Source organism: Apteryx rowi, unplaced genomic scaffold (genome assembly GCF_003343035.1).
Source record: "Apteryx rowi isolate R43461 unplaced genomic scaffold, aptRow1 scaffold_49, whole genome shotgun sequence".
Classification (NCBI taxonomy): domain Eukaryota; kingdom Metazoa; phylum Chordata; class Aves; order Apterygiformes; family Apterygidae; genus Apteryx; species Apteryx rowi.
Window position 1 is genome coordinate 2,745,468 of NW_020450749.1, and position 26,365 is coordinate 2,771,832.

The window sequence follows — 26,365 nt, forward strand, 5'->3', positions numbered from 1 at the left end:
GACCCTGCTTGAGCAGGGGGGTTGGACTAGATGATCTCCAGAGGTCCCTTCCAACCTCAGTGATTCTGTGATTCTGTGATTCTGTGATTCTGTGACTACAGTAAAATATTGAACTTGATTGCAAATACTTTGTTAGAAATGGAGAAAATAATTGGAGAATATGTATCTTACATTTCTGTTTCTCATTAGCTGATATCAAAATGAACCATTTTCAAAATTCTCACACACTTCACAGATACAGTAAGCTGAAGAGAAACAAGGTCTTAGTCACAAATTTTCAGTATCTGAAGCCCACTTTCCACAGAAACACTGCAAATATAATTTCAGCCCTTGAACCCCACAGTCACAAAACACAGCTGTAAAGATCTATCTATCACTGAACAGAACTAATAGTTACTTTTATTAAACTGTAACGTACTACAAGTGTTTGGTCAGGTTTGCTTACACCACATCTCTGTGCTAAGGACCAACTGATTTAGGAATACAGAGATATTTTGAGGTCTAGAATATATTCTAGGTAGAAAAAAGGTGCTACAGTTTAGTCCATTAGGTCTGTCTATACTTTTGATAGTCCACTCAACACATTCACCAGCCACAGTACGGTTCTAAAGATGCAAACAACAAAAAGGATATCATTAAAAGACATGAAAGTTGCATTAATATCAAGCTTCTGGATTGATGGGACACAGTAACTAAATTTTTCTGAAGTATGCTGAGGAAGGCAAATAGTCCAGTGGTTGAATTCAAGAGAGCTACTCACATATTCAGCAAGTATTTCCCAAGTCATTACAATGTTCTTTATGACTCAGTTTATCGATCTGTTAAATGTGGGTAATATCAGTCAAGAAGAACTGTACAGAAGCATGAAGTATCAGTACAGTATTTTTAAAAAAGTCTAATACAATTGGAAGTTCAGCTAAAGAGAAAAGAGAATATATGTGCCCCTAAATTTGGGAGGTGGAAAAAAAAAGAATAAAAATGGATTCATGAACTGTTGATCATTAAGAGAAATGCATATCGTATGCTGGGAACATGCACTTATATTCTCTGGACAGTATCTGTAATAAGGTGCTATTACATGCAAACACAAAAGGAAATTCTTTAACTATTCTATAATCTCAAACATCAGCCAACTATCTCACATACATGCACATTTAGAAACTATGAGAGCATCCTGTTGTTCATTTTCTTCAGAAACAAAGTTTGGGGTTTGTTTGTTTGTTTTAATTGTACAGTCACTGAGGGTAGTATTTCACCCATCTGTAGTTACTGCGAGATTCTAGATTTCTTCCCTAATATAGGATTCAAATTTACTTATACAGGAAGGATTCGGAAGAAACAATAGGCCTTAAGAAAGAAAGGGGTGGATGCCGAGTTTTCAGAGAGAGGAGAAGGAGAAAGCTCCCCTAGGGCCGCTTCGGGAAGGGAGCTGCCCTCAAGTCAGCTGATACTTTTATAGGGCTATAAAAGCCGGGCAGCAGGCTTATATAGGAGCCAAAAGAGGAGAAGGCCATCACACAGAAAGGAGCTCCTGGACTAAAAGCTTGGCTTCTCTTGCCAGACTCCAGTTGAGAAAGAGCTGGAACTTAATGCTAAAATTAACCTCCATCAGGAAGCTGGCCAAAAGAAGCCTGGGCTGATAATATCCACTTGTGTATCTGGAAATACTCAGTTTCTGTCTCCTTCTCCTCAGGGACCAATAAATTCTCAGAACAAAACAGTTTGACTCTTGGGCTCTTCTAAGCAGGGCTCACAGTCTTGTCAGACATCCATTGAAAAGTTTTTACTCTCATTATATCTATTTATTGTGACATAATTCAAAATGTAATAGGTATTTTCCAGATAGTAAAGATACCAATAGAAAATGAACTAACATAATTTCTGTTATGATACACAAAGAGGTGGACATTCATTCTTGGCAAATTAACGCTTCTTGTAACAACCATCTGTACATATTTAGGGCCAGATTTTCAAACTGGGTTGGGTATGAATTCCCACATCTCACAGCACTTTACATGTCACACGGTAATAACTGATTGCTGAACTGTTTTTGAAGTCTGGCTCAACTGCACATTTCAGACACCTCAGAATATGACCTATATTATTTCTCTAAGCTAGCCTACAACAATCATTAGCTTTCTGCTCAATCCCATGCTTTAGGTATTTGAAGACATCTAAGATTTGTTACACAGGGCCAGTTCTGTATTATTTCTGTAGGTGTATATGAAGTTGGATATGTTAGCTTATGCAAGAATTTTTCAAGATTTTTCAAGAAAATGTTTACATTATTTGGTATGCAAGCAGCCAGAGAAGCTGGCTATGTGAATATACTTAATGTAAGTTCACACATAGAAAAAAGCTACTTTTGCCTACATACACTTTTAATACAAATAATTTAAGAAGAACAGTGGTACACCTTTTGGTTTGTATCATATCATCTTGTTATTCCTATATAATGCCTGCATCAGCTGGGCCAACTTGGAGGCATCTGTCACGATTAAAAAAATTGTAGCAGGTCTCATAAAAAAGCTAAATGAGAGTGTGAACAAGAGTGAGGCAGCAGATAAGTTGTATAGACAAATGTTGGGCACAGGGAACAGTGAAAAGGGAAGCTGCAAAGGAAATAGGGTAACAGGCACCTCAGGAGCTGTGAAGGGACAGAAAGAGCCAGCTACACAGTAGTATGGGAGCTCTTCCAGAGCAATGAGTGAACACAGAGAAATCAATATGCTGGAACACATGAATAGGAAGTACCACAAAAAAAAAAACCAGATGTGTATGTGTTATTTATAAATACACATGTATATTTGGGGAAATATATAGAAAAAGAACAATAACGGAAGTTTTAAAATAGAAGACCAATCTGTTCTGAAAGCAGGCTTAGGTTTTGGTTTCTAAAGTATCACAAGAATGGAGCTAAGAAGATGCTACCTGATTTTAAATAGAGACTTGTTATTAAAGTTAGAATGATGCACCCCTTTCCACAATCATGATAAATACATGTGAAGCATTCATCAACGGAATTGAAGCAGTGAAAAAATAATGGAATCTCCATCATTGAAAGATTAAAAAGAATTTAGAAAAAAATCACCAATGATTTTTTATATTCAGGGAAATGAGTAAGATTGAAAAAAACCAGACAGACATCCAGAACAGAGCGATTATCTAGAGCTCTCCTGAATAACAGGCGGGAACCTGACAAACTGCATTTCATTTCAAAGTGAAGAAGTTTAACAGGTTAAATTGTGGGGTAGGGAGGCAGGAAGCCTACCTGGATTACACTGCAAATGCAGGCTCATTCCCTACAGAAGTGCTAATACCTTCACTTGCTGTAAGAATCACCTTTGAATACGGCTTTTAGGCAGCAGAATGGACTGTGATTCCCAGAGATCCTTTCCAGGACTGTGACCCACAATTCTGCATTACCTAACCTTTAAAAACCTAGGGCAACTGAATTTCCTTTCCCATTTGAAGGCCACCCAATCACTTAACAGATCTCCTTGTCAACTTGATTTCATGCTACTCATTTTACATGTTTTACACTGTCCAAAATTATTCCCCCTCTTTTATGATATTTATGATCTTCAAATATTAGAAAAAAACCTAAGCTCTATTAGTTTTAGCCTGATACTTTTTGCCATCAGCTTTAACTATTCCTATTCTCTAACTTCTTCCCATTTACATCACTGCTCTGGCAATGAGAGGTCTCAAACCAGTCATGATTTTTCAAGTGGGATGACACCAAGGCTATCTGGAGAGGGATTATCACCCTGTGTTCCGCTATCCAGTATTGCTGCAGAACGTGTTGGGAGTCTTTGCTACCACATCCCATTGCAAATACTCCTCTAATTTGGTATTTATCACGCCTTCAGCTATCCTAGCATTAGCACTGTTCAGATCTCTTTTTCTGACTAGTTATAATTTATTTTTCCTCATCTGCATTGAAAAATATTTTTCTAATTGAAATACTGAAGAATATTTTCTAAATTAAAATAGTGAAGGAAGCCGTATCCAATATAAAATCTGCCTTCTTACTCCAGAGGAGTCTCCCTTGTCTTCACTACTTGCCTCTTTATCGTTTTTCATGCTTCTTCAATCAACTTTCAGCACTGGGAAATTTATATATGACCTGAAGGGTTTTTTAGTTTTATTCTTGCTCTTTTATGTTCATTCCTTCCATATTTACCTCAAAACAATGGCTTATAATAAAATATTTATAACCTATAAAGTCACTGCTCCACTGAGTTATCATATACATCCATGCAGGCAATCCAGTTAAAGAATCCACAATAGATTTAAACTCTACTATAATTTAGTAATCTCCTAGTTTTTCTTTCCTACTAGCTACTTTTTTAAATTTATATACATATGTATAGTAATACTTTCAGAATTTCTGTTTTATTTTTACTGTCACCATATATTTCTATTGATGGTTTTGGATTACCATTTAAATTGCCAGCCTGAGTGAAACAAAAGCATCCCTTTATTTCTTTTCCCGGAAAGTTTAAAAAAAGATATTTAACATGCCCTGCAAGATTTGAATTCTGAAGCTCAATACATCTCTCATTTAAGCAACTGCTATAGTTATGATTCTAAAGGAAAGTAATAAAAGATACAAGATGCAAAAATTTAGACAAAAGCAAAATAAATACACATTTGAATGTTGTTCTGTTCTATAGGCCAGTGTAACTCTGACCATATACAATTATAAGTATAGCAATCATCTAACATATATTTACTGCAGCATACTAAAACTAATTTAGTTAGAAGTCTCTGGCCATAAATTACATTTTGATGGCAATTATATATCTCTTTATATCGACAGTTTGCAGTATAATAATATTAAACATATTTGTAATAATAACCTTAAAATACAGATAGATAATTTCCTTGAGAGATAATGTAAACTTTGATTGTTACAAGATATAGCAAACTCTCAATATTTCTTAGCTTAATTCAGAGAATTTCAGGTGAGTGTACTCTTCCTAACTCATAAATTGATTGTATAGAACTTACAAACCACAGATGTTTCAGGCCTGAAGGGAAAAAAGGTGCAAGTGCAATGCTTTAAAGCTGGTTAGTTATCTTTAATCCTTAATTATATACCTCTCCCCACAGCCTTAGAAACTATTTCAGAGATTTCCAATGTCCTCTTATTTCCCAGTTTTTGTATAAAATATTCTAAATAGTAATACTTCATCAAAGTAGAGATCAACAGAAGAAATATCTAAAACTTTAGCCTTCTTTACTCTCAGAGTAAGGAATAAGGGGCAGAGAGGCAAAGAGGGAGGAGGGAAGCAGTAAAAAGGGGAAATAATTTTAAATAGAAAAAAGATCTATAATAACAAAAAAAAATTACATTGAAAGTAAAAACAACTGAAGCTCTGCCCCCTAGCTGCTGTAAATGAAAGGTGACAATATGCATTCAATACAGCTATGTTGATTTGTACTAGAACAGCATTCTGTCCTTAGAAATTGTATTCAAAAGCTTCTAATAGAGAATCCAATTTCAGATGGAACTAGTTTCATATGAGTTTAAGTGCCAGTGGGAAAAAGTAGAGGAAAAAAAAACCCACAGCAGTAGAACTTAAACAGTGAGATAGATGAGAATAGATAGATGAGAATTCATGAGAAATAATAACAACTTTCCTATCTGAAAGCTACCTTTCAGCTCACTGGTTAGAGAGGGGATCTATACCCATATGTAAAGGGCGGCGTAACCACTTCACATGAAAGAAAAGCTTTGCAAAAGGATGTTACAACATTGCTCCCTGCCCCCTTCTTTTAAGGATGTCTTTCCCTAATCATTCTAAATTAGCATATGGTCAGTGTACATAGGTTTATATCAAATTGAAATTAGGAGTTGAAGTGTTCCAAATGTTGTTCATCAGAGACCCAAGATTCTTGTTATTATGAGATGTAATTTAATATTTGCACTATAGCGGCACAAAAGACAATGCACGTATTGAGTTGCACCATTAGTTACTGCAGGCCAGACACAGACTTGCTATGTATAAACTATCAAAGCACCACTAAACTTAAACTGAAATGTTAAACACAGCAACTTGGATGTCTTTAATCAACATCTGCTTAACAGTTTAGCTTTTCTATAGCAGCAATAGCGACACGGCTATGCCTTAATATAAATGTCTGAATAGGAAATAGAAATAATCTGAAATAGTTCTGTGTTTAAGATAGTTTGCTTTTGATATGAAAATATATCCTTTTTTTTTTTTTTTAATATTTCACTGATTTGCTTTATCATGTATCTCCTCCTACAAGACAGCAGGTTTGTACGTATAACCTGGCCTCATGCTAATATCAACTATAAACATTAAAGGAAAATGATCACGTAGTAAATCTATGACATAGAAATGCTTTTTTCCAAAGCAGTTTTTCACTAGGCTCATTGATGTCAATATCTTTCTGGGATTTAACAACCTATGGAGCCATTCATATTTATTCAGCTTTCTTCATTTTTTTTTTTAATTTATTGTAAAAGCAAAGGGATGCAAAGACCCATTAAGAACACATCGCCCCCTTGGCAAATACAGGGCAATTCACTGTAATATCCTGAAGGTGCCTTTGGAGGTCGTGTGCTGTTGCCAGGTCAGTGACACTGACTTCCTATTATACTAAAACTGAAAAAGTACTTCTAATACTTTACCTCCCATGTACGTTTCTTCACTTTTTATGCCAGAGTTACAATTTTATCTTTCAGAATTACTTACAAAGGTGAGAAGCTTCAGCAACTGCCAGATGCAGCAAGGGACCGCCGCAGCTCCCAGCGACGTGAAGCCCTAGCCCGCCGCCCCTCCGGTGGCAGCAAGCCCTAGGAGCTCCATGATCACGCTGCTGTTTTCCATTGCTACCTCTCACTCTCTCAGTGCTCGCCTTTAAAAGACTAGATAAAACCTTCAGAAGAGCGATGGGTTAGGAGTTCACAATTAACAACACTCTGAAGTCCAACAGAGATGATGGATATATTAAAATATATTACATAGATTGACCACTATTTCTGTAGTTTTACCAGCATTAAAATTATTACAGAATTTAAATTTTAGTCAGGCTTTCTCCTCAAGAACACATGCTTATCTTTTACTATAAAATTCTTCTACAAACCTTGCACAAACCATGTTTCTTAACAAGGACACTACAATATTCTGCTAATATTTCCGCTTGCAGTGTCTCCCATTCAGAACATGACAACAATCCGGACTTTTTAAATAACAATAATGCCCAACAAACTGCCTGGCACAGTGAAGAGGTTATTCTAGAACTAATAAAAATACAACTAAACATATACACAGCTTATTTCGTATTTCTGGACTTGGAACATTTGTATTCTAGCATTAGCAGGAGAAGTTTACCAGGCGGTCTGTAAGTGTTAATCAGGTCGTCTCTAAGCAGTATATTAAAACTTCACCAAAAGCAAGCAAGAAGCACTTTCTTCCTGTTCTACCCCTGTGTGTGTTTTTTGACTAGTTTTGCAGCAGAACACTTAAGGCTAAGTGATAGCCAGTGATTGCAGGACTGCCTATCCTTTCCCTCCAAAAATAGATAAAAGACAAATTTAGCCCTTCCTGAGAAACACATCCTGCAGCACGAATGGTAGCACAGGTCTCAGTAAGAAGATAGGTCTGTCAGCATCAGACACTGGGAAATGTGCCCAAAGAAGGGGAAATGCTCCCTACTTCCCAGGAGGCGGCTAGTCACAAGGATGATTATCTGAATTGGTGCATTCTGCTGTCCAGCCTGCAGCAAGGTATGAGGTGTCTTTTCTTCCTTTTCCCCAACCTTGGAGCAGTTTGCAGCCCTAGGACTCATGGAAGCTGTTGCAGTTTACAGCTGAATGATATTATTTTTCATAAAAAGAGAGTATATGAAAATTACTAACTATTAACAAGTGCTAACAGTGAGAACTGTTGAACATGTGAATTGTTGCGTGAGCTCATGTCTCATAAATCTAATAGTTTACAAAACTCCAGCTCCCAGAAATAATTCACAGTGATGATCTCTTTTGCAACTATCAAACTCCTGCTTTCTATTACCTTCCTATGTAGTCTAGATTTTATACTTTGAAGTTCTCCACATTTGTTCAACTGCTTACTTTCACATCCACCTCATGACATGCAAAAAATCCCAAACTCTCAAAAGCTATGGATTTTTTAAAATAAACATTCAAATGAAGCTATTTATGGCTCCCATGACAGTCACGACAAAAATCCAGACTTAACCATAGATGAAGATTTTGGGATAGCTCACAGCAGGTATACCACTCCAATTGAAAATATGCGTTTATATACTCTCAGTCCTGTCTATCAACAGGCAGCTACTTTAAGACAAATAGTTTAAAAATTCATGTGGTGCTTCAGCAACTTCTCACCCTCACTCAAGACCAGCAACAGGCACTACAGGGAGCAATGTATCTAAGTTCCCTTGGTGTACAGTCACTTCAGCGTGTGGTTAAACACAGAGCAATAAAGGACCCTGAGTCTATTTAGAGACATGAAAGCAGATTTCTGCTGTCAAATCAAGGCATCTCTTATGCAATAAATATAGCGGGCCTGATTTTCCTCCCAGATACATAGGGGTTTACACTGGCATAATTACCTTTAGTAGATTTACTGCAGATTTATTCCTAAGTGAATGGCAAATAAGGCCCAATATTTCTTCATATTTAAAGATTAAGAAATGTCATGCCATTTTTCATTTGACTTTCCAAGAACTGCTTTACCTCATTCTTTTTATTTTATTTTGATCTTAGCACTGTGTCTGTTTAGGTATTAGAAATTAAATTCAGATGTAATGGAAGGAAGTGATTTAGATTCCGATTCCATTCTGAAGCTGGATTTATTCTACTCTTATTCAAGCTTACCACTGCTGATTCTACCACCAAGGAATACATGCTACTTGGCAACAAGAAAATTATCAAGCAATCTGACCAAACTGGCACTACTAGCTCTAACTACATCCGGTAATAATATGAAGGCAGAAATATGAAGATGATAATTCTCATATATCTTAACCACCAAACTTATCTGCATTGTATATTCTTGAGACTTAGAACTTCACACTTTCGCAAAGCCAGTAAGAGTTTCACTCAAAAGTGCAGGGTGATGCTTTTCCAAAAGTGACAAAATGTCCAATACAGTAAGGTAATAGGGACTCGAGTCACAGACTGCTCGATCAGACTGACAGCAATGGAATATCACCGGGAAAGCATGGCTGCCAACATCAAGAGCCGTAATAACACAGAAATTAAGGTGTTTGATTCTATGGCAACAGAACAGTAGAAATTTAATATAGTACAAAATTGGTAATACCAACTACTAATACATGAGTATATTTTTCATTTTCATTAGAAAATGTCTCTCTTCATTTCCAGATACAGCAAACATGGGCATACATTAGATCGAGTTACAGATCAGCTATAACTGCCTGTCCTAGCAAGGAGGTGAACTAGTATAGTAGGATCTACTTTTTCATTTATAGTGGTCAGGATGGCTAATCACATTAACAAATGAATATTCACCAAATTGCTAAATATTTCACACATCACACTATGCAGAAACATTCATCTCTGAATCAAAATAGGCTCAAAATCATACATAAAATGCACCACTTCTGAATCACTCCAGATTTAAAATTGTCCTCTCAGGGATTTTACTGTAAATAATTAACAAGCTGATGAAACAAATTTCCTAGGAAACGTTTAATATTAAAAAATGAATTTTAGTATTCTAAATGAAAGGTAGAGTTTTATAGCTAAAATATGCTATAAAGGAATTAAGTATTATTACCAAAAACCTGGCTGCATAATGATTGAAACAGTATACGATAACCATGATACACAATCATACTTACTGACTACTTAGATTCAAAACATATAATACTTTGCATACAGGCAATATTAGTAAAAGTTGAGCCCTGTCTGAGATTTAGTTGTTATAAACCAAAGCCCAGGATTAACAATGCACTGGTACAAATGTAAACAAATAAATAATATCCAAATCTTTCGTTTGCTCAGTTGCGTAAACAAGATCCTTGATTTATCTGAGCAGAAGTAGTTACAGCTTTGAGATACTTCTAGCATTAACAAAAATCTGCCCAAATAAGTGGAATCACCAGTTGTGTCCTCTGTGCATGTAGTATCAAGAAGTGTATATAACATTTACAAATACAACAGCCTGATGGGATGCACAGCTCCCAGACTTCACAAAGGATTATATTGAAGGTGACAACTTATGTATCCCAAAAGAAAAAGATGTTGAATAAACACCCCTACCAACATTGGTATAATCACAGCTACATTGCGTAAAAAACTCTATGATATACAAAATAAACCAACTGTTGCTTTAGTTAAATTAGCACTTGGCAACATATTCCCAGCTTGTCATCTTAGATAATCTGAAGCCAGAGCTATGCTTTTAACATACATGTATTTATTCTACTGTAGAATATGTAAAAAATGATAATCTAATCCAGTAGGTCTAAATTTTGGAGTCTAGCAGTGAGTCCTTCCTATACTCAGTTACAACACACACACACAAGACTGATGATTCAGAGAGGCAGCCTGCAACATGTTCGTATGACTCCTCTTTACAATGTCCATCTCAGTTATAAAGCTAAGAAGTCATCCACCCTACCTGTCCAACCCACAAACCAGTTAGCTGGGGTGCTGGGAGCTTCAAAGCGCCTGCCAGAAAAAGATCAACCTGTGAGATATACAAGCCTTCTGGTTTTCTGCAAACCTTCGTTCCATAGGCAATGTACTTTGGAGTGAAAGAATAAATATCGCTACTTCTTGAAGAATTTGGTTTTGAGTTGTCACAGGTGCTGAGGTAAATGGCTTGCAGGCACAAAACCAGCTGAATCGGTCACATTGAGATGGTTCGGAAACAGCTGGGCTGCTACTCAAAGATGCTGCTCCAAAAGCAGCGACTCAGATGAATACGCGCTCAGGATGGAAAGACGACTCGTCTCTGTTAGCCCAAGGGCATACTCAAGCGCTGCACAACGACTTGTCTCTATTAGCCCAAGGGCATACTCAAGCGCTGCACAGGCTTCTTGCACAGCTCACCCTCTAACTACAACAGTAACGGTTGCAATGCAAATAGACGGTGGCGGTACACCATTGCAAACAAGGTGTTTTACATTAAGTGACAAGTAGCAGGGAAAAAGACTGACCCAAAATAGCTATCTTGTCCAAAGTAAAGCAACGATAAAACTACTTAGTTTTCTCTCTGGAAAACAGGATTAAAATGAGCACGGTAAGGGTGTCACAGAGAACAAGGTCCAACCAGGCGCTTGCTCCATAACCGGGCTGGGACTGCTCTCCGGGTCAGCAGCTGAAAATTCTAACAAAGTTATTAATTGAATGTGAACACATCTCAATAGAGAAGTGGCAGAATGGCCCTTGGTAAGACTACCTTTGTATTCTCAAATACTGATAATTAAAAAAAAACAAGAGGAAAATATGAGGTTTTCATCTAAAAAAAAAATTTTTTACCACTTCTCTACAAATCAAATTTTAGAAATCTAGATACACCCAGAAACAGGCCACACTTCTTAAAAAGAAGTGCAAATAAAAACGTTGTAAATGAATGAATGTTTAAGTTTTATGCTTAAAGCTTATTTTACTTCTTGCCATTTAAGAAACAAATAATTCCATTTAACTCCTACAAGCAATTCAGGAGACAGCACGTTTCCCTGGATTCTCAGCGGTTTTTACTCACATAAAGATACAGAGTACAGCAAAACCAATGAAGATATCATCCATTAGGAGCAAATCTCAATTGCACTGCTGAGGGGAATGCAAACACTAAATTATGTACAGTCTCAAAAGAAATGCACCTTGTTCAAAAATGGGAATTATTTATAGTACTTCCTATAATATTTGTTTTAAGTTGCCACAAAATGTTACATGTTAGAACTGCCCAGGATCTGCTAGCCTATGAGCTAGGCAGTCACTTAAATACCTCAATATTAGTTAGACATGGGTCCTTGCCATACCAAATTCCATACCTTGAATGTTTAACACCAATTACACATGGGTCCCTGTCACACCAATTCCATCACAGAGCTTGCCTCATACCCGTTTGTATGTACCAAAAAACGCTCAGCATTTAAAATGCCATAATTTCATTTTTTTCACAACAAACATACGGTATTTGTTGCTGATTTTTCAATTTTCAGTTGGATATAACATTAATAGTCACCCAGATAAATACCTAAAGATATTTTAGGTGGAAATTGCCAGCTAACATTTCTATAAAAGTAATCCAATCATTAATTTAGCTTGAAAAATTATCAGAAAAATATTAGGAAAAAAACTGCATTTGTTTAAAAATCACTGTTAAGTATATATATTTTTTCCTCTTTAAGTATAATCACCCTATCAGTGTTCTAAGAGGAAAGTAAATAGCATTTACGTAGCTAATTCATCTCAGTCTTTTCACTGGAGATCTTATGAGCTTTAAGAACCTTTGGGGGGTTGTTATAAATTTCATTTAGCAGGCATTTCTAACAAGTTGCAATCACTTCAGGATCTAAGTTGGGGGTTGGTGGGGTATTTTGGAGCATAGGATGAAAACCTGAAGCTAAGAACAAAACTTTCTTTGACTTCAGTTGAAGTAGGATTCACCCACAGCATACGGTACAGGATCTGAACAGATGGGAAAAGAGCAGGATCTCTCTCTAATGTAAAACTCTTCTCAGGAACATTTTTAACACTCTTGTCATTTGAAATTCCAGTCGGTGGGCTTCTATTACATTTCTTGGCAGGCTATTTCACAGATGAGTATATTTTTCTCTTAAGCAATTCTAATTCTCCCTTGTTCTTTTTAGCATGCATAAATGGGCATCCATTTCCCTAAATAATTCCTTTATGTTCTTCTGCACCTTCCAAGTAGGACAACTCCTAGTCTTTTGCTGCCCAATCCTTCTCTACGTAATTTAGCTCTTTCACACTTCGAAAGAAATTTCCTCCAACTATTGAAAAGAAAATACTACTCCCTTCACTTAGCATAACATTCCCAGCATGCGAGTGGACTGCTTTCTCAGCATGAACAAATTTAGGGTCTTATTTAAAGATAACTTTGTTAATTACTACTGGCATTTCAGAACCCCAAGGCAACGTCTTTCCTCTCCAACAGCACTGGTGTCACACTAGCAGTATGAGACACTTATGTAAGTATCTCATTAATCTCAGCCCTGCTTTGCAAATGACATACTATTATTAAGGGCACTTCTGTATGCTATGTATAATTTAAATCTTGAAATATTAAATACTCTTCATACGAGCTATGTTTGAAGAACCTTCTGTCAAAACTAGCTAGCATAACTCAATCTGGAATAACTTCCAATATTTATGCTTAAAGATTTACCTTTAAAATTCTAAACAAATGTGTTCTACATAAACACCTTTGTCGGTTCCCCCAAAAGTGGCCTTTTTTTAATCTCTCATTTATATATTGTATTTAACCATATTTTACTTCTGTTTTACAATAGATTGCCTCCTTTTGTGTATATAACCAAATTTAAAAATTAACAGTGTATTAATTAATAAAGTATGTAGTAATAATATTACACTAATACGCTAAGAAGTACACAAGCATAAATATATAGGACAGTATCTCTCCAAAGCACTTAGATCTTTATATTCAAACGCACAGTATGTTTGGAAATCTACCAGATAATAAATATCCCCTTCTCACCCACTTATCTTGGGGTGTCTGTTCCTCATATACGGCTTCAAGATTTAGCTCCATGCAACAGCGAGGTTCCAAAACACATGGATCCCTCTGCAGAATAAGGTCATAAGAGGGATTGATCTGATCCTGGCTAGTTTTTAGATTTGTTTCATTCTCCCCACTCCCTCTCACTTTTTTTCAGAGTTGTCAAACTCTCAGTCCCAAAAATACAGCATATGGAAGCTACAGCAGCAGGAAAGAACTGCCCCCAGAGGTCCTAGCAACATTAAGGGATCAGATGTGGATGCCGAAATTGTACATTTACTTCCTCTGTTTAAGGAATAGGAAGAGAAAGCCTGTAACAGCTATGCCAGCTCTCCCCCAACATCTACAAATGCTGCTGATACTATCCTTACCTGAATTTTATTTTTTTAATTAAGTTTCTGGATTTGCCCTAAGGAAGCATTCACCTTGGTAAGATCGAGACCATTAGGGTGAACCAGGATGCTGCTGAACACCTGCCAGTTGGGTGCAATATTTTCATAAGAAGAGTGGTTCTACATTAATTTAGATCTGATATTACCATTTTTTATGTACTGGACTTGAATAAAAATCCCTTCTCCTCCTTTTCTAATAACCAGTTAATTATTGGAGAATTTCATCAACTCGGACATCTGTCACTGAAAGATATATACCAAGCAGCAAGTATTTTGGAATCTGTTGGTGAAAACTTGTTGAATGCAAAACACAGCGAAAGGGAGATTTAATGTTCATCCATAGAAGAAACTAGTTGAGAAATTAAAGATGAAGATCAATTTGGATACCCACAAACACTATATGAATTTAAGACACTTAAGAAAAGTCAGAGGAAAAACAGTTTTTTGTTTTTTTTTTTTTTAGAAAGGGGGGCATTCTACAAAGTATTTCAATACTCCAAACTTCTCAGGAACTTCTGAGAATTACAGACTAGTTAGCTTAACTGCAATTTCTGGAAAAATACTAGAATAAAGATTAAACAAATTATTTTTAAGTGTGAAGGAAAAAATGTCCCTCTTACCAAAAAAACAAAAGCAAAACCCAAAGATATGAGTAATGGTGAGCACAGATTTGTCAGGAAGATGTCAGACTAATCTAACTTCCCAATATGATGTAGGATTAGGCCTTGTGGATAGACAAGAAGCTGTGTATGCAATGCCTTGATTCAGTGAGACTTCTGACCTGCTTTCATATGATGTTCTTGTAAGCAATCTGGGGAACTGTAGTCCTGATGAAACAATTGTAAAATAAAACTACTGAAATTAATGAGTGCAAAACCTAATGAAAAACTATTGTCAGAGAGAAGGTGTCAGTGATTTGCTGTCTTCCTTCCTTGTGAAAATGAAAAATGTATTTACCTCAGTTCCCCAGGGGGTCTGGCACACATTTGGTATTCATTTCACAGTATAGTCATTAAACGTGTACACAGCAAAGCTAGGAAAGTCTGTACCTAGGTTCTATGCAACTTCCAGGAATTACATTAGTATACTGATCCTGTTGTCTGCTAAAGAGATGGAACATATCTCTCGATATCCCTTCCAACCTTATTTTCTGTGAATCACATATGCCACATTCCTTATAAACAGATAACACTGTGCCATCATAGTACCTAAATACTCGCTCGCAATCCCTCAGCTTGAGAATCCATTTTAAAAACATTTTAAGAAAGGGCACTTTGTCAGCGACACAATCAGAGCAAGAGTTTTGCTCATCCATGAAAATTCCTATGTCAGTTCTGCAGTTCTGCTTCCCTATGGAAAAGGTTCTATATCTCTTTGCAGCCTATTTCTTCATATAACAAGTAGCAACTTTTTCAATTCCACTCACAATCTCTGAACACATAATCTCCCAAATGAATTAAATAGGTTCAAATGCTCAGTTTTCCATAGAGAGCATATAAAGGCAGCCAAATTATTTTTAACTTTTAGGATTTTAAAATACAGTTAGGATTTTCAAACACACAAACAGGCACCTTTGTTACACCTTCAGAGATTTGTATCACTGGTGCATAAGCTGTATCAGTCTGATCAGCTGCAGTTTGACCCTGCATAGACCTTGCTTCTTGCAGTATTTTCTAACAAATAAGTGAAGGCTATCCCAAAGGATAGATGCTTCCCTCTCATATTGGGCAAATAATTACTGTCAGCTGTAAAACATGTGTGTAGTTTCAGCCACTTACATAGAAACCTAGAGACTCTTCTGAATTCTTCCAAATATCTGATATCAAACATTTTCAGCCATTTCATGAATTTGTCAGCTGTCTTTGATAAAGTGGAGATCTGCTTAGACAAGATTAGTATGAACAGATCTCCAAATAAATTTAACACCAAGACCAGGTGCAGGTAACACTTCTTCGCTTATTTGAGGCTCATCAGGTCTATAATTTACAATATACACAATGGATCTGATGTTCAAAATCATCATGTTTATAGAACTGGCATTAGATAAAACAGTTTTCAGATTTTATGATCTCATGAATCTTCACTTGAGGAATTTGATTATTTTCTCATATAAAGATAAGTGCTTACTTTCCAAATGGCTCAGTAATCAGGAGACTGCAATCCACTTATCCTCCTCTTAAAGTGAAGACTTGACCCAAGGAAGCAGTTGTAAGCAAGTCATCAGGGAAAAAAAACACAAAATGTGGGGCTTCTAGTTTCAGCCAATAGTAAATTAATTGGAAAAGATACTAGATTCAATCACACACTGGAAGATTTCAATGATCGTGGATTTCAAGGTCCAAGGACTTACCTAATATCCATTACAGAGGTGGTTTTAGGCTGGAAGAACATTCAAGTTGGCCTCACTAAGCTAACCAATACTAAGTCACATTTTTAGAGTGTTTTTTCATAGTCCTGTAAGAACTTCGAAATGTAATGTATGGAAAAAAGAATAGGAAAGGAAAAAAGTTAAAAGGAAAGTGAAAATGATCACTGCTTCTGATTTTACTGATGTTCTCAGCAACTCAATGAACAGGCTAAGAGCATCCAAATATATGCACTGATTAGGCTTGAGTTTTATCTGTATTTATTTAGCAGGTCTCAATTTGTACCATGGGCAAAGTTTAAGCATCCCAAGGTTGCACTTTATTACAGAGTCATTGGGGATCCATTTTTATGATAATGTATTGTTAAGAAAATTTCCACTATACTCTAGTTTTGCAGAGAAAGAACATGCAAGGTCACGGCACCCTGCAAGCAGAACATCTTCTCTGACCTTGCCTTAGACCTGTTTTTCATACAAAGTTGAAGATCTGCAAAGAAGCCAGTTTAATCCAGCCAGCAGTACAAAAAGTTGTTCAAAGTAACACTGGAAGAGGTGCAAATCAGCTAATGAATAATTATAAGATGGACCATATAAGGCTGGCACAGAACTATCTCGTACTGTAACATTGCATGGCGATTGGTAGAACCAATAATCATGGCTAGATCTGGTTGGTTATTTAAACTAAAGTATTGAATATGTAACAACTTACTATGGCTTAAAAGTTGTAAAGAAAAGCTGCTCGGGGTCCCTTCTTGTGCTCCCAGCCAAGAGGCACCTTATTGCTCGCAATAAAACTTTAAAAACTTAGAAATCTCTGACTCCTGCTGCTCATTACAGGTGCCCGCGAATAAACAAAAGAGAACAGATAATTTTAACAGTATTGGAATCAATAATACTACCCTGGCTGAAAAATTGTATTTAGTTTTATCTCACTTTCAGACTGCCATGTCTAATTAACATTATCTGATGTGGCAAAGCTGCAGCCTTAAGCAGTCAGTGACACTCAATACAATCAATACACTGAAGACTGTATCCTTAAAGTGGGCATATACTGTTAGGAAAAATATTTCTTAATATTATATACCAGTCAATAGCCATCATAGCAGCTTTGAAAATGTTATCAAAACTTGCATGTATTACCAGAGTGACTCCCCAATGTTTTAGCAACACTTGCAATCTGCAGTCAGAACATTGGTCTGTTTTGTGGAAGAGCTAAGAAATTCAGCATCTGTTGTCTCACACCAGCAATAAAACTCTGTGATTTGGTAATTTCAAAACTCCAGTTCTCATAACAGTCTGTTTACAGTCGATAGAATGTGGCAAAGTTAACAATGATGTCCACTACCATGCCATCATGACCAGGTACTTTACAGAGATTTCTCTTGTTCTTTACAATTGCACTGGCCTATCATGTGATTATGAAAAGGTGCTCCCAACTGATTAAACCGTGAAAAATCAAATGCATCTTCTATCAGCAATGTGCTCGCACCTTCTATGTGTTGAGATCAAATGAAACAAAATGGTCTCTTAGGTCTTCCTAGATCTTCCTAGATAAGACTTATTTGTACAGTGTACTCCTTATCTGACAATATGTAAATTTACTATTTTTAGAAGACAACTAATAGTAATGCATACAATCAACTGTAAAGCACATTTTAATTTAATGCGAGCTGGACAATATCATCTAGTGTGCACAGTTCAGCCACTCCAAGTACACATTCCAATTATTACATTAGGGCTAAGACTTTATGACATTTCCTACAAACATTAATTAGCTGGTAGGTTAGGGCCCTCAGTCATGTAGCACTTCATCAATCACAAAGCCTAAACTATTAAAGATGGAAACTGTAACATTTTGCATGAAAAGTTGTGCTGCAAGTGAAAGTAGAATATTATATTACTCCCTTTTACATGGTGTTCTTTTGTCATAATCCCCACAAAAGAATTTCCACAAGCTGTTGTCCTAATATGATCCAGCAGTACATCCTCAACTCTGTTCTTGTCTAAATAGCTACTGTTTTCAACACAGAAGACTCATACTTCAGAGTATATAATTGGTTTTAAAATATCTGCAGATTCCTAACGGACAAAACACACCAGGTTTAGCCAATGTATGAAAGAGGAAGTTAGGAGCAAAAAGGGACACGAAATAAGTGTCATCTAACTCAGCACTTCTGCCTCCCAATCTACAATTCAGCTGTATTCAAAGAGTTTGCATATTCTGGTAAGAAATACATAAAGATTTCTGAGGTCTGTCCCTCTGCATGCTAAAATGACAGATATGAGGTGTAAGACTAGCTTTGCCAGGTTAAACAAGGCTATTAAAACAGCATACCCAACTTTACTGGCACTAAAATGAAACAGTGGTGCCAAAGATTCTAAAAGAAAGAAATATTAAGTAATATTGCACCACTGACATTGACATAAGTTTATTATTACTCCATGCCAATCTACGTTGATCCAAATCCTCTAAACGCATGCTGTTCCAGTGCTGGGCCTCCCTTAGGCCTGCCAATTAGGTTGAACAGTGCAGTGCTCTTCTAAATTTTCGTCAAATACTACACTGAAGCCACTTCATAAAAGGAAAATGAATATTAGCTCATTATCTAGCCCATTACCTTCTTCTGCAACATTGCTGCCTTATGTGTGTTCCTGTGCCATCCTGCAAGACCCACCACACCTCTTTTGTTGCCCTCACGTCTCTGTTAGGGAGCCCTCAACAGAACTACTTCTACCCTCCAAGCAAAACCGCTGCCCAGAAAGGAGAAGAAACAATTCCAGCTATGAAAGAATGCTTTTCTGTTTTCTCAGAAACACACTTTTGCATTTTTGAACACGGCAGATAACAGTAATGTATAAAAGAAAAAGAATATGGAATTACACATTGCTTTTTCCTAAGTTACATATTCCTTCCTATTCCATTTCAGGGTATTACTGAAAGAGATAATTTTAAGCATTATGTACAAATCCTTCCTTCTTCAATTACCTGAATGCAACCATTACAACAAATATTATTCTGGGCTGAGTGAAGTACTTCAGGCTGACTGAAGAAAGATACAGCCATCCCTCCTGCATCAACAAATGAAGGTACTAAAGTAAGTTGCTATTCACATATCCTCATATCAAAAATAAATAAAAATACACCAATATAAAATTTGGCCCTGCACAGAAAAAATGGAGACAGCATTATAATATTACAGTCTAGAACAATCTACTGTCTAGGGAGAACCTAGGAAGAAGAACAAGAGCAATTCTTTTTAAACAAAACCCCTTTAAAGGAGTTTTCAAGAGAGTAATATGGCAACTGTTGCAGTGACCTAAAAAAAAAGGTCTGTAAAGAAAGGACAGTCCACTAGAGGGACCAACAAACCGTTTCAGCTCTTCCGCGTCATTTGAAAATGGTCCATATTGCTTTCCACTCACTGAAATTGGCACATATATGTGCGCGATGGGGACAAAGCAGTTTCTAAATGCTCAGCATGGAAATGTCTGGCTGCCATGATTTAAAGTGAAAACACTAGTGGAGGAAGAAATGGCTAAAAGACTTGAAGGAAATGACGACTAACAATCGGAGAAACGCAAGAGCCACACGCAACTCAGCAAAAAGGAAAGAAGGATAAAAGCATAATTAGATTCATATAAAAGACAAAATTATTGCAGTTAATATACATTAAATATTTTTTGCAACAAAATGTATTCTCATATACAGTTGCTGTAGAAAAGTTATGTTGTTAAAGCTGGAAAGAAAAGAGATGCATCAGAGAATTTTATTCTTAAAACAGCATCTGCTACCAGATTATTTGAGAATCCTTGAGCAGTAACTGTTCAGAAATATTGCAAGAAGAATACCATAGCACTAAGAACAACTACTATACATACTCCAACAAATTTCTGAAATACACATGACAATGAACAGTTTGCCTAAGTTCAGAAAGGAGCTCTGCTCTCTGCACCTCAGAGAGAACATAAAGATTCTGCGAGGTGTGAATGTCCTGGGATGCACTACTTCATGTAGTGAGAATAAAATCATTCATCATAGAGGATTTTTAAATACCGGGGCACTAATGGCAGAAAAGCTTCTTGAAAGCAGTAGACAGACACTCAGTGAACAGCTGAGCATCATCTCTTATACATGCAAGTGTCCTGGTCCAGAGATGGGATCACACTGCTGCCAAGGGTGCTAGGATGCTCGAGGAGTCTAACCATGATTGTATCATGAGAACTCATGATACAATAAGCACTGTCATGATAATAATAAGCACTTGGGTTAACTAGAAAAATTAGAATTTACTTTTCAGTTTCATTAAAAAGTCTGGATTTGCATTGGTGACATACAAAATTTTCTTCTTCAGAGCTGTACACCAGACACATGAAAAATAAACAGTGAAAGCATCCTTTATAGTATCGTACTCTAAATTTAGTTAAAAAAAATAGGGGTGACCAGAGCAAGACAATGTTTCACTTAAATTATTCTCTAGATAAATCATCATTTATCCCTAAACGTATTGGAAGTGAAGCACAACTGAACTAATGATCCAAAGCTTAAAATGTGACCTGAAGGTCATTCTAAAAACAAATTTTCCAAAGATGATATTCTTTTATTAAAAACAAAATAATGATATAATGATGACCTGATGTTATTATTTTTGTCATGCTACATTTTATGGCAATGGGTTTATTAAAAATACTTCTGACAAGCAAATCTATACATAACTGACATGATCTATATGAATTATTTTTCTTATTTTTAAAGCAAGCAACCAACAAGGCTCATCCTTCCCATAGCAGAAACATGAAATCCAGAATTCCTCTGGTGAAACATATTCAACCAGGGATAAAAACCTCCAAAAAATGCAAGTGCTATTCCCAATCCTAAAGAATCAATTTAGTATTAACTCTCACTTTGCACTTAGTTCTTGGCAGAATTTACTTATCACATTGTATACTAGAGCTCACTCGACCATAATATGCATTTACGCTAGGATTCAGTTAAGAACGACCGTGCAGCTTGAAGTGATTGTTTTTATTAAGTCAGGCACAAAGGAGGTGAGACAATCTGCAAGCCCCAATAAAACAGCCACGATCTATTAAAAACAGAGAAGAAAAACGTACTATGCTGTATATTCCTGAGTACACAGCCATGACAGAGGACATCTCTGTGAGAAATTAGATCCATCATGCAATTTTGATCACTGAATCTACATTCTACCTACCGATCATTTCCTCAAGATCTAAATAGAAGACCAACTGTAAGTTGTTGGTTTGCTTTTTAAAACACAAAACAAACAAACAAAAAAATTCTTTTCTTCAAAATTCTCAAATGATGTCCAAAATTAGTTAACATTCAGCACAGGATAAATAAAAGGCTAAAAGTTTGTTGTTTTCTACATCATCAGCGTTACTAACAAGACAAATATTCAAAAAGAGACTACAGAATAAGATTAAAGAGAACGGGTAGCTAATTCCAGTTGTCCTGGGCCTGAAAAGCAGCCTTCTCAGTTTCTGGAAAATAAGGACTTGGCTTTTTTTTTTTTTTTTTTTTTTTTTTCTATATTTGACCAGTTGCAGAAAGAAGCACAATTAGGTCATGTAAACCATATATAAACACTGGAGGAAAACCACAATAACATTGTAGAATAATGCATGTGTCTAAGTCCATCACCATTAATAAAGAACAGTTTGGGTTTTTGTTAGGCATGAACTACCCACATACTAACAGAAATACTGAATAGTCCGTCTTTGATTGGCTATAAATGGAGGGGAGAAGTAGTAAAATATGTTTGATTTCATGAACTTTTTCTCCTTATCTCTGCATGTTCACAGTTACATCTATCTACAATAAAGAGTGATACATACAACATATGCAGTACATACCTGCTAGCATAAATACTTTTGTGGGTGTGAGGAGAAAGATACCGCAGGTAACCACTGTACTACTCTGTGCAGAACCCATGCAGAGCTACCTGGGGTTTCCCCGCCAGGTCCCCAAGCGGAAATTATAATGATTGATTAAATCCAACTTCTCCAACAGAGAAAACAGGGTTAGCTAAATTCATGGAAATCTAGAAATAAGGCTAATAAGACAGCTTGGAGAGAGCCTGCATTCTTATGTCATTAGCTTATTTTACATAGGGAAAGAAGATAATTGACTTAATTTAGGTCCCCCCCTACAAGGTCCTTAAGAGGCTCAGGGTAAAAAACAAACAAACAAAAAAAAAACTTGACTACTATAGACTGACTCCCTGTATTTTTTTAATATTTTAAAAGTAATACATTCTAAGAAATAAATATATCTTTATATGCGCCTCAGAAGTTTTACAACTTATACTTTCATCAGTGATTTTACCTTTTTCTGAAGGACATTAATTTTTCTTTCTTTTACTTCCAACATATCTTTCATATCTCGAATCTCTCCAGCCAGGGTTCCTTTCTCTTCTGTGAGGTCTTGAAGTTGCTTTGTTTTTTTATTGAGAAAGGTTTCTTTTTCTTCCAATCGTAACCTCAAGGCATCAACCTAGAGTAAGTAAAACAAACATATTTTGGTTTTAGTAAAGATGAAGAGCACGTTTTAGTTATTTCCTCTAACTCTCTGATTTTTGTCGCTTAAGAAATTTTTTATTTCTTTTGTATATAGATTTTCTAAGCTTTTTCTCTGCTCAGAGATTCTTTTCCTTTTAAAAATGTAATAAAAAATGAAAGCACTTTTAGCCCTAAAGCATTAATAGAGTAGAAAAGTCAAAACTTGAAATACAACATTAAAACATCCCTAACTTGACATATACATAAGTGATTAAACCAAAATCATCTTGACTTACTAAATATATAATTCACTGAAGGCAGTACTCTATATCCTGTATTTTGTTTAACTATTAAAGCCATGAAGCACACAACTAGGTCCTACAGTCACCACACAGATGCAGACACAGGCCAGTAAACTGGAACCAAATTATTTAACAAAGATGCACAGCAGATAGGAAAACGATAAGGGTTTTCACTTTTCTCCAACAAGCGTTTTTTAAGTGTTTTAATGAATGGGTGGGCCGCCTTATACTTTCTACAGCAAGCACAAATTCTTGTCAGATAAAATAAGGCCTATTTCCAAGGGTTTTCCTAGGCAGAAGCATCTTCTCCACCATTCTTAGTAAAGAAACACCTAACCAAGTCATTATGCATTACATAACTGCCTTTTCCCTTTAGAAAATAAACCGTACAAAATTCCCTCCAAAAAAAAACAAAAAATAAAAAATCAGACGTTGAGCAAGCATTCTAAGCATCCAGAAAGTGTATGTACCTTATTTTCTCATTTCTTGCTATATAAATGCTCAATAATGCATTTTCATTGTTCTCTTAACACAATTTCAACAGTTCTCAAATTATTGTCAGGAGAATACTTGGTGGTGGAAATCTGTAGGTCACTTGTTGCTAGTTACTATATGTATGCAGCTGTTCCTAGCTCTACTGCTAATTGTAATTAAAAGCTTGGGTGCTTGTAAAAGTTTGAAAGTAAGGAGGAAAACCAGCTGACTCTCCTCCATTACAAATAAGTGGGTGGGGGAAAAAGCACCAGCCACTTTCAGGGACAGTAGCAAGAACAGCATCATCAGAAAAGAGAAAAACATTTGATGAAACAAGGAACAGAGCAGCAAGAAGACGTAAAATATAAATGACAGGATACCTGTTCAAGGAAATGGAGAAGCAGGAACTGGCTCTTTGAAGAGTAGGAACAAGAAACAGGACAGTAACAATATGAAAAGACAGAGAGGGCCACAGCAGTAGACAAATATACACGATTCCAGGAAGAAACACAATAAATGTCACAAAGGGGGAAGAAACAAAGAGCAAGACAACAAAGTGTAAATTTTTCAAGTCGATTTAACAATCCTACCTCACAGCTGCAAATCTTAAGTATGTGTTTGAGAACTACCTCTCCACATAGGGTAATAAATGAGTCTGAATGCAAAAGGTGTTATCCTACTCAACAGTGAAGAGAGGAGGAGGCAGTCAATGTTAAGATGTGCACTGAGACAACCTTCAAGAACTAACATACTATTACTACTGTTAGCAGTTTCAAAGAGGTGTTCAGAGATTTTTTCACAGCTTCCTTAAATTAAAATATAATAATGGAATTCCATCCCAGTAAAGCAGATACTTAAGTGTTCTTATAATGATGTGATGATGAAGTGGAAGTGAAACCTTAAGATGAAATTGCAAGGGAAAGTACAGCTGAAAAATGAAATCTTGTAAGCTTTAAAGCTGCTGCCTCTTATATAGTATAGAATAACAGGACAAGCAGGAATCAACACTGTAATTGTTTAAAAAATCAAAAGATCCAAACTTAGACTGACTGTAGAATGTAGGGGGTCCAAAATATGATGCATGTAATCTATGCTGACTTTTATGTTTTGCAAAATGAAAAGTTATACATTTCACAAATCGAAAGAGCAAGAGTAACATATTATTTGTGGAAGAACTCATGAAAACATTTGTGTGGAAGAGTGGGCTAAGTTGCACAGACAAAACAGAACTGTAAAGGAAAAAACTCATAAATTAAACTGAATTGGAATATATCTCTCTTTAGTTTAAAATATATATCAATTTCTATGTCTAACTCAAAATATGCTGTTATGGTCGAAAAAAATAATAATTCACTAAGTAAATGCCAAAGAAAGGAAAACCCATCACCTAAATTCTACAATTAACACCTCTGTAGTGGAAAAAAAAAAAAAAAAAAGGTAGAGATCCCAATTCAACAGAACATGAAGAATATGTTTAGGTTTAACCATCAGTACTACAAGGTGCAAATCTTACATGTATCAGTCCCTTCAACAGACACTTCAGCTAGATCATCCCTGCATGCACCTACCATTCAGAAATGCAGTTACAAATGAATCACTGAGCAGCACACCAGCAACAGAGCTTAGAACATGGGTGGGGAAATTTGGGGCAAAAACCAGATTTCATCATGTAAGAAGCTTTTAAATACTAAAAGAGTTTTGGGTTTGTTTTTTTTTATGTAAGCCTCATATTCTTGAAAACAAATTTCTAAATAAAATAACCAATAGAAAAATGTTATAACCATGAAAAAAATAGCATAACTTAGTGGCACATGCAATCTGATCCCCTCATACAAGCCTTTTCAAGAGCTCTTCTTCAAAAATTCGCACTTTTAAGCACCATAAGAACAAACCCAAGCCACTGTTAGTGCTAAGCTTTACAGATCCAATTCTGCGTTCTTTGTGCACCCTCAAACTCCTAAAGTCAAGCCTGGGTTACAGAAATCAGAGTTTATTCTTAGTGAAATATTTCAGTTTTCCAGAAGGCTGGTTAACAAATCATAACTTACAGTCCAGGAGAGGAGATACTAAAAATACTGTTACACACCTACTGCCGCAGTTGCACTTTCCACCCAGAGAAAGAGAGGCACAACGCAGCACAGCAAGCATACAGAGGCAGCGTGAGAATGGAGAAATTCAGCACAGTAATCAGCCCTTAGAATGACATTATCACATCACACACGGTAGAGAACTATAATTAAAAACACCACAACCATTTGTTATTCCAAAGACAGGTCTCCTTGAACAGAGACCATTTGTCTGACACTGTATTCCTCTACCGCTCTGAAACCAGGAGGTGTTCACGTTAAGTGGATCCACACAGGCTTGTTTTGGCTGCAGGTATGCCATTGAGAAGACAAGGCTAAGACTGAAAATATATCACGTGGCAATCTAAAATAATTCTCCATCTAGCAGGGAGTTAGTTGCAGGAAGTCAGGCAAGTGAGAAATTTTAGATTCTCTAATCCAAATTTCAAACATAAAAATGACAGAAAATGAAGAAGTAGGGTTTAAAGTTGACATTACCTGAAAATTC

At 36.2% G+C, this 26,365-nt stretch overlaps 1 protein-coding gene across 1 annotated transcript in view; it reads right to left on the reverse strand.

The window, feature by feature from the left end:
• The window catches only part of ERC2 (ELKS/RAB6-interacting/CAST family member 2), a 252,129-nt gene that overhangs the window by 24,929 nt on the left and 200,835 nt on the right, over window positions 1–26,365 (reverse strand). The window contains exon 8 of the mRNA XM_026078857.1: window positions 22,843–23,010. Coding sequence (XP_025934642.1) covers window positions 22,843–23,010 — 168 coding nt within the window. The remainder of the gene's footprint in view (window positions 1–22,842; window positions 23,011–26,365) is intronic.